This window comes from Lottia gigantea, assembly GCF_000327385.1.
Source record: "Lottia gigantea unplaced genomic scaffold LOTGIsca_41, whole genome shotgun sequence".
Taxonomy (NCBI): domain Eukaryota; kingdom Metazoa; phylum Mollusca; class Gastropoda; family Lottiidae; genus Lottia; species Lottia gigantea.
In genome coordinates, this window is record NW_008709421.1 from 1,851,918 (window position 1) to 1,868,280 (window position 16,363).

The window sequence follows — 16,363 nt, forward strand, 5'->3', positions numbered from 1 at the left end:
GAATATCTCATGATCTAATGATTGTAAACACTTGAAATTTTGAACATTATTTGACATTGTACACATTATTACAGACAACACAAAATTTTTGCAGTGGGCGTGGTAAATCTGGGTTACTGATAGAGTTACATTTTGTTTAGGCATTTTACTTTAAAAAAGGGAATAGGATTTACAATTTATAAAATTTTGATATTTTGACCATTTACATGCATGACCTTGGTCTTTAGAAGGTCAAAGGTTATTGATCTACGATGTCCATTCATACTTTTATCTTTGATGTCCGACATATATTTTCGCTTTTACAAACGTCCCAAAACAGCAATTTTCAACACTTTTAAGGCTTATATTCTCTTTTATTTGACCTTTGTTGACCGCTTGGCCGAAACACAAATTATTGTACCTTTCCAAAAATATTTTCATTTTTGTTGTGCGAATTGAACTTTTAACTTTACAGCTATTTGAAAATTCGACTTTTTACTACCGAATGTTAACACCTTTTAGTACCGAATGGTATCAAATTTATGCGTCTTTTCACTACCGAACGGTAAACGGTTTAAACGATTTTTTCTACTATTGAACGTTTACATGCTTTTCTTTCCGTTAAGAAATCCCATTGTCACTTTAAAATGCAACGTTTTATCGATGTATCAGGTTGGATGCGCACTGCTTCGGTACCGTTATAACGGTTCTAGTTTTATATTTGAAATATATGTATCAAAGCATGATTAGAAGTCATATTTATAATAAGATTTTGAGTACCGGTAACGACTTGAATTAATTGTGTCAATTGCTTGTTTACTTGATTATCCAGACAGTGACAAGTTGTTTCAGGCAGACTGTCTAGCATAACAATCCAAGTAGTCAAAATTTACGGTCAAGTTGTTCTGGACCTAGTTTCCCGACGGTTCAATTGTCTTAATTACTGTTTGCAAGAGAAGAATATATTTTTCAATTCTTGACCGATGATTTAAAGAATGGACAATGAAATAAATCACACCTGATATTGAAAAGTAAATATTTTAGACATGAAGGAACATTTCTACCACAGCCAAACATGGCTGTGAATGCCAAAAATCTATCAAGAATTTAAAAAATCGGGTGCCATGGTCGCGATGGTCAGCAAGAGTTTCGAGCCCTGATTGATGGGATCTTGGACTGATTCGAATATTTCAATTTTAATTAAATTCAGTGTGATTATTTATATTGATGAGGTCTTGGTCTAGTTTGAATTATTCGATGAAAGGTTTTTGAGTTATTAATCTGTAAAGATTTAAGACATCACAAATGAAATGACATGAATGGAGTTTAACGTACTACTTTTCTGCACTATGTGGGCTAATGAAGATTGGCAATGCCATACAAGGTGCAATGAGAGAAATTTTGCCAGGACAGTGGCATTAGCCTGCTCTAATCCAAATTCCAACTGTCTATTGTCCCAACGGAATGACTACAGGCTTTTTCCATGTCAGCCCCTCTTACCTGCATCACTGACGGGGAAACCAATTTGAAAAACTCGACCTATGCCGGGATTGAACCCTGGACCTTGAGGTTAGCAAGAAAGGGTCTAACTCACTGAGCCTCTGCGGCTTCAAGCAGAGAGATTTGACATTTTGATTTGATGTATTTGGGTAATTGTTTGTTATCGAAATGTCAATTTTTTTTTTTTTTTTTCAATTTTTACGCACCTGCCTGTGTTTAGTTTACAGTAGTTGCTGCAACATTTCTATATCTGTAGACCTTCTGTAGTGGTAAAATCTATTCAGAGATAACGGCTTTAGATGATTTTGATGTCAAATGAAAGAACATAAAAAACAAGAACCCTCTAGAACCCCGATTTTTGATTTTCGCTTTTGCTTTTTTGAAAGTTTAAGGGTTCTTATATTTTGTGACCTTGACCTTTGATGACCTAGACCCTAAATTAGCCATTAACCTTGGCTATCAGTTGATACTTTCACATTTGACCTCCAACTTGTACTTCCGGTTATATAGCTGTCCGAAAACAGCTGAAAAAAGTTGAGGTAGGCATGGCACATCTGGGTTGAATTACTAATTGTTTGCATTTAGGGGCAGGGGCATATCTCGCATAGGATACATTTGTTCAAAATGGGACTTTGAACAAAATTACTTCATCCTTTTGGCTAGTTTGTGTTAACAGCTCAGTTGTTTCAACTTTATAGTTCCAACAAAGGAACGGGTTTTAAAATTTCCATATTTTTAATTTTCGATTTGGACCTTTTTTGACTTTTGTTGACCTACATCTTTTGACCTGCATGGTGTAGAAGCTTAAAATTTTAAAAACAACATAACATTTTGAATATCAATTCACTCATGTCAAATAAATGAGGTGGGTTAAATTATTCATTATTGACATTTTTGACCAGAGGCATAACTCGCAAAGAATACATTTGTTAAAAATGGAACTTTGCATACAACTACGTCATCCTTTGAGCCACTTTGTCTTAGAAGTTTGGTTGTTTCAGCTTCATAATTCGAAAAAAGGAACAGGTTTTGGAAATTGATGCTTTCATATTTGACCCCTGACGTCTACTTCTGATATTATAGCTGCCCAAAAACAGCCAAATTTGCAAATTTGGACGGGTGTCTATAAAACTAAGATTTAAGACTCTATAAAACTAAGACCCAACTATAAAACTAAGATCCATAGGATTAAAAACTAAGACCCAACTATAAAATTAAGACCCATAGGGCTATAAAACTAAGACCCAACTAAAAATCTAAGACCCATAGGACTATAAAACTAAGACCCAACTAGAAAACTAAGACCCATAAGCTATAAAACTAAGACCCATAGGGTTATAAAACTAAGACCCATAGGACTATAAAACTAAGACCCAACTAGAAAACTAAGACCCATAGGACTAGAAACCTAAGACCCAACTAGAAAACTAAGACCCATAGGACTAAAAAACTAAGACCCAAAATTTCTATTTTTTAGACAAGTTTTAAATAAGTTAAAATTTAGAGTAAATGAAACTGTTCCTTTCAAAACCTGAAATGGAGTTTTACGTCTAGCTTTTCGGCACCTGTATGGGCTAATGAGGACGGGCAAACGCCATGCAGTGTGCAATGATGGGAATTTTGCCAGGACAACAGCATTAGTCTACTCTTATTTTCGATTTCCAACTGTCGAGGGATCTTCATCGTGCACAGCCAATAGTACACAGGGCCTCAGTTTATTGTCTCATCCGAACAACTAGATGCTTTTTCCATGTCAGCCCCTCCGACCTGCATCACTGAAAGGGGGAAACCGGGTTGAAAAATCCGAATGTATCATATCGACCCGGCACGTGCCTGAGACGTGAGTTTGGACAATTTCGAGCTCATGTTATCTAATAAGGCTACAAATTGCTATTATATAATTTACTTCTACTTGCCCAAACTCGCAGATACTCATGTTGTTTATCATTTTTTATTTATCTCGATCTTCCTAGCTGATACGTTGCTGGCTCTGTATGCGTGTATCTGCGCAGTGTCCGATAATTTTACCCACCCACTCTTTTATTTTTTGATTTAATTATACTTATATATGTAATCGACTCTTTTGTTTGTCTCATTTTAAGACTGAGAATGTTGTATTACCCCTCGCTCATTTTACCTTATTTGGTCAAGTAATCTTTTAGATGCGAGTATCCATTGGTTTAACGATATAAGGATAAAGTCTTATTACGCCCAAACTTTTCCCTATGTTTTAACGAAGATTTTATCTATGATTAAAAGTTAAAACTAGCGTTCAAGGCTCAACCTCAAAATTTGATCTTCTAAACAATGTATTAGGAATTGACGGAAATCACGGAATTCATGATGCGAGACGGAATTGTCCTTTCCATGCATATTTTAATTTTTTGAAAATAAAATGGACTATTTTTATTACTAGGCCTACACCAAATTCATACGATTAAAAATGTTTGAAACTGCGAGCAAAATGCAAAGTAAACAAATTACAACAGAGTTGAACTTGTTTTGATGTTCATTGTTTGATAACATAATTATTTAACTTTCGGTTTTTCGAGCGTGTTCGATATGCTGTTCTCTTGCTCTTCAGTGCATAGAATCAGGCCAGCTAATACAACACGATTAAAACCAGAAGTCGTGACGGTCTATTCTGTTAATTATGTACGGAAGCTGATGTTGATTGGTTCAGACATGCCATTTTAACGAATCAAATTACCTCAAAGAGAAAATGCTTTCCCGTCGATAACAACGAACGATACCATCCATGATCAAAATGCCCCTCCAAAGAAAAGAACAGCCCCCCTCACATCAGTAAATGCTTTTCTCGAATGAAACCGGTATTCAAACGGAATCTACAAATTCTGAAACGGAAAATGCTTATAACTGAAACGGAAAAACATTGGCACTACCCTATGGGTCTTAGTTTTATAGCCCTATGGGTCTTAGGTTTACAGTTGGGTCTTCTAGTACAAGCTTAATAGACATCATAGATTACAGATAAATCTTTACAAATCTATTTTAACCAGAAACTCGCTGTCTGCTGCTGAAAAATACCTTTCCAAGCTGGTCAAATACTTATTGTACAATCTCCAGAAGAAATAGAAATGTACAAAAAATCGTGTGATTCTTGAAAAAACCTCAAACTAGGAATTTCACTTTCTATCGTGTCTTTTCTATGTCACAGAGTCTCGAGAAAAAACGAATCGTGGTTTATTCTGGATGTATACATGGATTTGAAGATCAAATTTTAACGGTGAGCCATGAACGCTAGTTTCAACTTTTAATCATAAATATACTCTTTGTTAAAACATAGGGAAAGGTTTGGGCATAATAAGACTTTATTCTTTAATCGTTAAACCAATGGATACTCGCATCTAAAAGATTACTTGACAAAATAAGGTAAAATGAGCGAGGGGAAATACAAACATTCTCAGTCTTAAAATGAGACAAACAAAAGAGTCAATAACATATATAAGTATAATAAAATACAATAAAATCAAAAAAAAAAGAGTGGGTGGGTAAAATTATCAGACACTGCGCAGATACACACATACAGAGCCAGCAACGTATCAGCTAGGAAGATCGAGATAAATAAAAAATGATAAACAACATGAGTATCTGCGAGTTTGGGCAAGTTGAAGTAAATTATATAATAGCAATTTGTAGCCTTATTAGATAACATGAGCTTGAAATTGTCCAAACTCACGTCTCAGGCACGTGCCGGATCGAGATGATACAATACTTTCAGTGATGCAGGTCGGAGGGGCTGACATGGAAAAAGCATCTAGTCGTTCGGATGAGACAATAAACCGAGGCACGATGAAGATCCCTCGACAGTTGGAAATCGAAAAATAAGAGTAGGCTAATGCCGTTATCCTGGCAAAATCCCCATCATTGCACAATGCATGTGTTTTCTAGTTTTCTAGATGGCTCTATTTGTCTTAGTTTTTTAGTTGGGTCTTAGTTTTATAGCCCTATGGGTCTTAGTTTTATAGTTGGGTCTTAGTTTTATAGAGTCTTAGGTCTTAGGTCTTAGTTTTATAGACACCCAATTTTTGGACTGCTCTAGCTCGTGACCTAATTAACTTTGAGGATTAATTTTTGTGGATTCTGAATGTGCTCATTGTGCTCTTTCCAGTGATATATAATGCAAAATTGAAATTTCTGAATTTTTGAAATTTTGGTGTTTTTTTAAATATGAATTAACTTACGACAAAAAAGTTGAGGTGGACGTGGCACATTAGGGTTAAATTACATATTATTTACATTTTTATCAGGGGTATAACTTGTATAGAATATATTTGTTCAAAACAGGACCTCATATCTAGTGACCTTAACCTTAAATGACCTTCCCCTTAACATGGTCAAAGGTCATTGATCTTGGAAATCTAATCATAATTTCATATTAATTTTTATGTTTGACGTCTACTTCCGCTTTAACAACCTTCAAAAAAATATAAATTTTCAAAAATTTTGATTGCTTTAGCATGTGACCTAAATGGATAAGAAAGTTGATTTTTTCAGATTCTCTAGCAAATTGGCACATGAGCAAAGTCCCACTCAGTACCATGAATGGTTCTAGTTAATATTGATTTTGAAAAATATTGTGAAAACTCGGCATAAATAACTGACAGTAAATATATATGTGAAAATATGAAGATCTTTAAAATAGAAAAATTCATATTTTAGTCTCAATTATCATTGCGGACAGCTGCCAATACGCAGGTATGTTACCTTGCCTGGCTATCTTTTCTAAGTCAAGGGCAATAATTGAAAAAACATTTATCAAAAAATTTGAATCAGTCCAAGATCCCATCAATATAAATGATCACACCAAATTTCATTTAAATCAGATGAAAATAGACATGACCTATTGTAATGCACCCACCATTGTAATGGCAGCCAAGTCATTCGGGCGGTTGACAAGAGCTATCAATAAATTGAATTATATATATTTATAAATCGAGAGTAACATTTTCATACTGCACATGCTGTAGTCAAACACTTTTTTTTTTTCAACAAGTTTTGTCTAAATCAGTCCAGAATTTTGTCTTCTGGAGTTTTACTAGCTAAAGATTGAACAAGGCAATAACACTTATTAACTATTTTTTGATTTTCTGCTTTTGAATAAGGTTCTGGTGATTCAACCAAGTTTCTTTAAAATCTATTGAGAATTGTGCCTTGAACAAGTTTTCAAGAACAAGGGCAATAACTCATATTAAATGCTTATAAGTTTTTTTTTTTTATTATCTATAGGGTAAGCTTACATCATTACGAAATAATTAACAATATCACCACAGTTCGTCTAAAGAATTGTGCTTTCTTGACCTTTAAAAGCTTAAATATTGAACGTGTTTTCAAAAACAAGGGTAATAATATTGAATATTTATCAATTTGATTATCAATAGGGTTTATCCTTGGGTGATTACGACCAGATCTCTATTGTATCAGTGGTGGACAGACAGACACAATGTAGGCGTATAAAAACTAGTCTCTATTGTATTTACAAACAAATTTTGACGCGTCTTCTTAAGTCGAGAGCAATAATTCAAAAACCGTTTAACGAAAAATTCAAATCAGTCCAAGATCCCACCAATATAAATGATCACACCAAATTTCATTTAAAACAGATGAAAACAAGAGCCACAAGTGGCACAGAGTGGGACTTTGCTACTGTGGCAAATTGCAAGAGACTCTGAAAATATCTAGGTTAATTTTGTCACCTGTCAGAAATGTCTAAAGTTACGACATTTTCTGTTTTGGGAAGGTTGTGAAACCGGAAGTAGACGTCAGACATCACAAATTAAAGTATCAGCGAATAGCCAAAGTCAACGACCTTTGACCATGTAGAGGTGAAGGTCAACAAAGATGAAAGTATATGTCATCAAATTTTCATACGGCTATTTAACCGGAAGCTTCAAATATGAAGGTATGAGTCTATAGTCATGATCAATGACCTTTGATCCTACAAAGTTGAAGGTCATCAAAGGTCAATATCAAAAATTAATAATGGATAATCCAAATCCCATTTCTTTTTTTGAACTATAAAGCTGAAACAATTGAGCTTTTAACACAAACTGGCCATAAGGACGAGGTAATTGTGTGCAAAGTCCCTTTTTAAACAAATGTGTCCTATGCGACTTTTAGAGCCGATTATCCACTTTTTGCACATGTTGAACTGTGGAACTTCCGGTTTTTCAAAAATGTTCCAATTTATATTCATTTACAATGTTGCAACTACAGAAGGTGTACACATGTAGAAATGGTGATGCAGCTGGCAAAGCCTAGGTTGTGTGACCTGGAAAAATCGAAGAAAAAAAAAAAAGAATTTACAATTCGGTAGCAAGGACAGTTGAGCAAGGACAGTTGCGACGACAACTCTATTGTCTTCACAAACAAATTTTGACACAGATTTCCTAAGTCAAGGGCATTAACTCAAAAACAATTCTTCTCAAATCCAAACTTGACCAAGACCTTATCAACACACATGCTCACAACAAATTCCATTAAAATCAGAATCAAATTTTGACACGTTTTAACCAAATTCAAGGAAAATTACTCAAAATAACATTCATAGAAAAATTCAACTCTAGTATCGATTGAGTTCATAAACAAATTTTGATGTGGTTTATTTATAAGTCAAGGGCAATAACTCAAAACCGTTTATTGAAAAACCGTCAAATTCAAACTTGACCAAGACCTAAGCAAAATAAATGACCACACCAAATTTCATCAGATAAAAACTGAAGTCTCTATTGTGTTCACAAGTCAAATGTGGATGGACTTAGGCCACGACAATATACAACCACATAATTTAACCAAACCACAGTGTATAAAACTTCAATTGTTAACACAGGGGTATACTGACCTAACTGTTGTATAGTTAATATTTAGTATTAACTATTATTAAATGAAATTTAAACATCCTGTAATATAACAGTACTGTATATAAGTAACTACATCCGTCTATATATAGATATCAAATTATTATACATGTAATATTACTTATTGACCTATTTATAGCTGAACAATTTGATAGCCACAGGGTTGGCAAGATATTACTGTCTTCATTCCAGCATATATTTCAAAAGGTGTTCTGGGGAATATTTTCAGAACAGCACAATAAAAATTGAGCCTAATTCTGACCCATGTAAAATACTATTATTATTATTATTAAGTGATATTTTAGTCCTGGGCAGACTTAAACCTATAACAACATAATTATTATGTTTTCACTTTTCAGATGTTGGTTGCAGATAAACAAAACATGTTTCCCATTAATTTCAATGTATCAATGTGTTTCAGAAAATGTTTTAAGTTTTAGTTTTCTTTGGTTCAGTAACTGATATGCATTTTTGCCACTTTTTTTCTGCACATAACCGTTATTGGTGTTGCTGAATTTTCTCCTCAGTCTGTGCTTTTGTAATTTCAATTATATAGTTTTTACAACCACTTTCACTTAAACAATAATCCTAATTCTTTATTCTAGATTATCCAGACACAAAAAAACACTAGAACTGTTCCTGTTCCGTTACAACTAAAAAGGTACATAAGCACTAAACAAATTCCAATATATCAGAAACTGTCTTTCCTAATACATAGATTGAAGAAATTTGGATTAGAAATCAGAAATTTTGTAATGCCCATGTGCAAGTCACAAATTTTTTTATCAAATTCAGTATTTGAGTACACATTAACCAAAAAATCATTGGAATTTGGACAAGAAAAAGTAAAGTTAATAATGCACATGCACAAAACGCAAATTTAACATTTGACCAGAACATACCAAGTATGATGAAATTTGGACAAGAAATAAGAAAAATTGAGGTAATGCGCATTCACACAACAAAAATTCAATATGCCAATAAAATTAGACTTTGATCATACACAAACATACCACTTTTGATGAAATTCAAGAAGAAAAAAGAAAGTTGGTAACGAGCATGCGCACTACGCAAATTTGATATTAACCTGCAAATCACAAATTAAATGTACAAGTATATATACCAACTTAAAGAAATTCGGATATGAAATAAGAAAGTGGGTCAATTAAGCCATAGACATAGTTGCAGGGTGCTTCAGTAAGTTCAATTTATAGCATGACACCTTTAAATCCATCCCAGATCATCCTTATAAGTGCAAACTTGACATAAAGACTTGATGCTACAAAGATGCAAACTCAACTTTCAGTGACACCCATAAAACTGGCACCATGTGTCGGACATAAAAAGATTAACATCGTGTAAAAGCTATATTCAATAGTAATTGTTACTGCAAATATCAACTTCATTCGAGTTCCTTTGATAGAAGAATTCTAAGTTTCTTACAAATTGCAACATTTTCTTAATGTGACTTTGACATCATCAAAAACGATATTAATTGACACCATTTATTAAGTGCATTAATAATCTGACGGTGGAAGGGTAAGCTTACTATATTAATTAGAATTTGAGATACAGCAATGCAAAATAAAGCAAGCCAAAACGGTGGCCAGAACTTCTGGTTCGTATTTTTTTAGTCTAATAGGTTTGTAAGCTAATTAATGATGCTACTATAATGTACATGTTATTTTAGACATGACCCATTTCCAGTAGTAACTTTTAAACTGGAATTGATGCAAAAATTTTGAAAGTTAACTTATTCTGCCATGCTGACAGTCTACATATAAGTCATCATTTAAGTTTCAAATCTGTCCAGCAAATAGAAACCAAAATAGCACATATCGATTAATTTCAGCAACAAAGGGATCAAACAAATTTGATCTTTCATTCCTAATTTCAGATCAGAACCTAAATACCCTTTAGATCGCTAATCCCAATTTCTTAATGAAGTATTTGTTCCTACAGAGCTGTACATTTGGGAGAATCAAAATTCATGAATTTTGAGAAGAGAATAAATATTGGCCAAGATTTCATTTGACGTAATGAAAAGTTTTCTATAAGATTTTTAGAAAAAGTTGTAGAAGGTTGAATATTGTGATTAAACATATAAATAAATAGCAATTTAATTGGTGGTGTGAGTCCGTCAATCACATTTTAAGGGAGGTAATTGGGTAAAAAATTCTCTAGTTAATTCTCTGCAGTTTCCGTAAGCTGAATATGACTCAGTAATGAATGATGAATTTCATTGTGTCTTCCTGTGTCCTTGAATTTAGAGACTTTGGGAGATAATTCTGACACTTATGTATACATTTAATGCTATATTTTGACCATTGGTTATCCAATGATACATTTTATTATCAGTTGGAATACATTTTTTACAGATGTTTTGTTTTCATTGACTATGTTTACAAACACTTGTAGTTGAGAACAACCTGCCTCTAATATTTAAATTACCAGAATTATGTGACAATAATGACATTGTTCCGGTAAAAATAAAATGGCCATTAATTATCGTGATATGTTGCAGAGCGCTAGCGTAACTTTCACAGAGGCTGTTTGTAGATAAAAGTTAATATTCAAAATGAAGTAATTTTGTTCAAATTTGAAACTTTCTTTCTCAACATGGTATTTTAAAAGAAATGACAATGTTTACATAAAATATTGGTCAATTATTACCTTTAAGTTCAAGGAAGAAAATTTCTAAATGCCAACAACAAAAAATTTATTGATAATCAGATAATCAGGTTATTGTATTACCAGACAGTGACAGATTGTTTTTTAACCTAAGTATTGAGATGTCAATGAAAGATAGCTTGCCAGGCAAGGTAACATACGCCCACTGGAAGCTGTCAGAAATAATAAAACAGTCTTTAGTGACTAAAGTACAAATTTTCTCATATTAAAGAAATTTTATTAGGTTGATTTCAATTATATATATACTTCCAGTAATTCCAAAAAAAAATTTAAAATCAATATTAACTAGACCTGTTGGACACAGATCTGTCAACTTCCGAGCTGCTTTACTTTCTAATCAACCCAGCTAAGTTTATGAACTTTTTAACACCTGCATTTGATTTGTTAACTAGTTACATAACAGTTTTAACTCATTGTATAATAATTATCTTGTTTAATTAAATCTAAAAAATTAATGAAAACAATACAGTTTTCTAGCTCAACTCGAAAGCCATAAAAAAATAAAAATATTAAAAAAATTAATGAAAACAATACAGTTTCGAGCTCAACTCGAAATCTGTAATAACCCAAATACCGGTTCATCAAATTATTAAATCACACAACTGTAGGGCAAAAAATTGTTAAGAGAGAAATCGTTAAAAATTCAAACTTAACCAAGATCTCATCAATATAAAAGATAGCTTGCCAGGCAAGGTAATATACGCCCACTGGTAGCTTTGATTTTGAATAAAAATATTTAGCAGTACAGTAACAATCTCCAGTATGAAATATTCAACTTTTAGTCATACACTTCTTTTGAACTGTTTAGGGCGATACTGAATAATATTGAGTATGACTTATGAGCCCTTGTTCTTGAAATGAAATGAAATGAATGGAGTTTTATGTCCTACTTTTCTGCACCATGTGGGCTAATGAAGACGGGCAACGCCATGCAGGGTGCAATGAGGTAAATTTAGCCAGGACAGCGGCATTAGCCTGCTCTTTTTCGATTTCCAACTGTCGAGGGATCTTTAACGTGCACAGCCTGTAGCACACGGGGCCTCGGTTTATTATCCCAACTGAACGACTAGACGATTTTTCCATGTCAGCCCCTCGTACCTGCATCACTGACAGGGGGAAACCGGGTTGAAAAATCCAAAGGTATTATCTCGACCTATGCCGGGATTGAAACCTGGACCTTCAGGTTAGCGAGCAAGCGTCTAACTCACTGAGCCACCGCGGCTTGTTCTCGAAAACGTGTTCAATCTTTAGCTAGTGAAATCTCTAGAAGATTCAATCTTCAGCGCAGTACTGAATAATAAAACCAAGTTTTGTCAAAATCTGGCAAGAATCATGTCTTCTAGAGTTTTTACGAGCTACAAATTAAACGAGTTTTCAAGAACAAGGGCAATAACTCATACTCAATATTTTTCGATTTTTCGGATTTTCAATAGTGTTCATTTTTGGGTGATAACAAACACTCACACCAAGTTTCATCAAAATCCGTCATGAATTGCACCTTCTAGAGTGTTTACAAGCGTTTCAAGAACAAGGGCAATAACTCATACTAAATATTTTTCGATTTTTCTGATTTTCAATAGGGTTCATCCTTGGGTGATTACAAACAACCATACCAAGTTTCATCGAAATCAGTCAAGAATTGTGCCTTGTACAGTGTTTACGAGCAATTGTGGACGGGACGGACAGGGGTGACGGCAATATACGCCCCCCCCATTTCATGTGGGCGTATAAAAATGCTCTAAATCGCGCACATTATGTAATTATAAATCGTTAAGACAGTTTATATATTATAACTTTTTTGTATGTTAACACGATTCACCGATTTCAACCCAAAATGTAATGAATTTTTGCTGAAATATCATATGAAAAAATAATTTCAAAGTAAGCTAATAGTAGTAATGTGTGTTCATTACCATGTTTTTATTTTTATCAACAGTACCATTTTGTACCATAATACTGATTGCCTTTGAATAACAAAAGCCAAATTGTCTCTTTGAAATTCTAAAATTGTTATTTAAAATAGCCTATGGCCAAAATAGGATATTTTTCATTGAAATTTCTGTGATTTTTGATTCTATTCAATGTATACTGCCTCAACTAACACCAAATACCAAAATGAATTTTACCTCCTGCGTTTCTGCACCTGATTGGGCTAATAAAAACAAGCAACGTCAAGGATCTTTTATATCATGCACAGCCTGTAGTACACAGGGGCTCGGTTTATTGTCACATCTTAACACGGCGGCCATGTTGTTTATAATGGTAACGTCAGAAGTATTCCCCTATGACCTTTTGACCTGCACCGCCATATTGAAAATTACGTTAGTGTTGATATGAGTATATACATCATCACATCGAGTTTCATTAAAATCAGTCGAAAACTGTAGTCCCTATTGTGTTCACAAACAAATTTTGATGCGTTTTTTCCTAGGTCAAGGGCAATAACTCAAAAACTGTTCATCGTAAAATCGTCAAATTCGAACTTGACCAAGATCTCATCAATCCCAATGCTCACACCAAATTTCATTACAATCAAAGGAAAATTGCGGCTTCTATTGTGCCCACAACCAAATATTGACATGATTTTAATAAGGGCAATAACTGAAAAACTGTTCCATCGAAAAATCATCAAATTCAAACTTGACCGCTGTCTAATTAATCCCAATGCTCACACCAAGTTTCATTACAATCAAATAAGAACTGTAGTCTCTATTGTGCCCACAAGAAATGTTGACGGACGGACGACAATATATGACGACATTTTCATGTGGGCGTATAAAAACACTCAATAACTATTACAACTAACCTATACTTGATGGGGCACAGACTTGTGATTTTATTGGCTAAAATTGTAGTCAAATGTAGTGTAGAATTCATTAGAAAATCAAAGCTTACCTCTTGAACCCGTTGCTAAATCTGCAACTTTCTGAAACGCATCTAAAAATGCACTGATTGCTAAAAGGCTTGTTCTGAAAAAGATAAAGATGTTCAATGAATAAAGTGTGCAGGTATAAACATGCAATTTATTTAAAGGTTGGGCTAAGATGACTTGTGTTTAATTAATACACTTTTAGAGATGCCCTTGAAACTATATTGTTTTCAAAAGTGACCTGATAGAGCTAACAGTTTTTGTAAAGAATTGTATAAATTAGGTTATATATTTACAAAAATGTTTTTTTTTACATTTTATCTACTAGATTTCAGACCAGTGATGGAGTTTTTTAACCAAAATAAAATTCAAAAGTGACTTGAGAAAGCAATAGAGACAATAGTATATATCAGACATTTTAAAAATATGGTGTGTACGTTTCGTATCCATAAGATCTCAGACAAGTTCAGATTTGGATAATATTCAAAAAGTATTGAAAGAGTAACAACCCTTTATTTACTGAAAAAAGGTTAAAATGTAAAAGTGGCCTGTAAATGGGACTCTGCAACCGGTAATTTTCTTTAATTTTTATATTTTTGGTTTATATCACATGAACTTGATCTTTATTTCAATATTATTTAAGGAATGACCTGAACATTTTTTCAGTTTATCGATGTATAAACAGAAAAAACCTGTGTACACTGTGTAAATCCGCGTAGCGGATTTAATACAACAAAAACTTAAGGCACTAAATTGGCGCATAAATACATAACATTTTAACAGAACGTTAATGAAGTGATACTAATAGAGATGTCCTAGAGAACAGCCAATCAGCAATAAGTAGGTCACCTATTTATAGTCTACTGTCTACTGATTGAAAGTTGAAGGAGCGGCCACATTGAAAGTGCAATTATTGAAAGACGAGTTCGAAATAAGTCCATAATTCATGATATTGTTGGAATTTGGGGTGTGCACATTCGAGCGAATTTGAAAAATATTGTTATTCCCAAACGTCACCCATGTGGCTAGCTGCTGGTGTGTTGAAATACCATTTAATATTCTTCAACAAGCAATAGTTATGCAACTGCGATTCACTAAATTTCAAAACAGCTGCCTTCAGTTCTTTCTCAGCTTTTGAAAAATATTGTTATCATTAAGCGAAGTGGCGATTTCGGCTCTGTTGACGTTCGAAGGAGGTACAGAGACAAGTGTCAGCATGATGGGAGTCAGCGAGTGCAACAGCTGACAGTGTAATGCTAATTCGTTGTTTTTGTTTACTGAAGCAATCTCTGTTGTACATTCTTACAGAACTTTCATTTTTATGATTCTTAATTCGAATCCAGCGTCATTCATAGCCTGAATACTAGTGGCACGAAGACAGTGAGCAGTGTATTTTTGACGACATTTTGCATGTCTGCACAAATCCGGCATGAATTTCGTGAATTGATACACTTTGCAACAAACATTTGAATATGTGTACTGATTATCTTTAGATTCTTCAATTTTATTTATGTGATTAAATAGTGATTCTGTGGATCGGTTTTTGTTATTAATAATTTGAGTGACTTGACTGGACATGAGTTAGTATTGGATGAATACATTCTTTTATCATGTGGCTCATCGACACACGCAATACCCCCTGTCGGTTTTTTTGTTGTGTTTCATGATTAATTGTTACATATTCAACATTATTTTCATCAATTGTGAAATCAAATGACTTTATGGTTAATTAATTGTGGAATTCCAAACCACAAGTGACAAAATGAATAGCAAGATCGTACCAAACTTTGTGTCTTAAAATGGCAGTATTTGTTTCAAAATTGGACAGGTATGACGCTATATTTTGTAAATCCTTGCGTTCAATGACATATTTGTGATTTGTGGGGCGTGTCAATCCATGTTTCATATTGTGCTTCAATTTAGCGTCCAACATGGAGTATCTGTGGTGTACAGCACAGGAATTTCAGGCGAGGACATGGTAACAGTCACAGTAAGTATCAACAGTAATGTCACTAAAAATCCAAATTTCAGCTTTACACTCATTCACAGGTAAGAATGTACATTTTCTTAACTTAATGTCTCAAACTCAAGCGTTTGGGCATTGGTATATATAGAAATAAAAGTTTCAAAATTCACAGTTTTATTATTTCGATAGCAGGAACTAATGTTCAACACAGCAGTTTCACATTCACAAAATAAAACTCAGCATTTAACTAATATCTACAGTTACATTCGATATTTAACAATGTATTCTGCTGTTAACTAATGTTTGCTGCCGGTTAAGAAAATGTTTGGTCCTTCCTGCTTCTAATAATTAGCTCTCAAACGAACTTTTAACTATTTTCAGTATCCATCTGCTTTTAGAGGAAAAAATAGACAAAACTAAACAGGAAGTAACCTTCTTAACTAATCATAAAAGTTACATCGGAATCAGACCACAACTCCT

The 16,363-nt window shown here is 33.6% G+C and overlaps 1 protein-coding gene across 1 annotated transcript in view; it reads right to left on the bottom strand.

The window, feature by feature from the left end:
* LOTGIDRAFT_122591 (hypothetical protein) overlaps positions 1–16,363 on the bottom strand; it is a gene marked incomplete at both ends in the record, with an annotated part of 69,285 nt that overhangs the window by 39,340 nt on the left and 13,582 nt on the right. Inside the window, one exon of the mRNA XM_009060274.1 lies at positions 13,944–14,017. Coding sequence (XP_009058522.1) covers positions 13,944–14,017 — 74 coding nt within the window. The remainder of the gene's footprint in view (positions 1–13,943; positions 14,018–16,363) is intronic.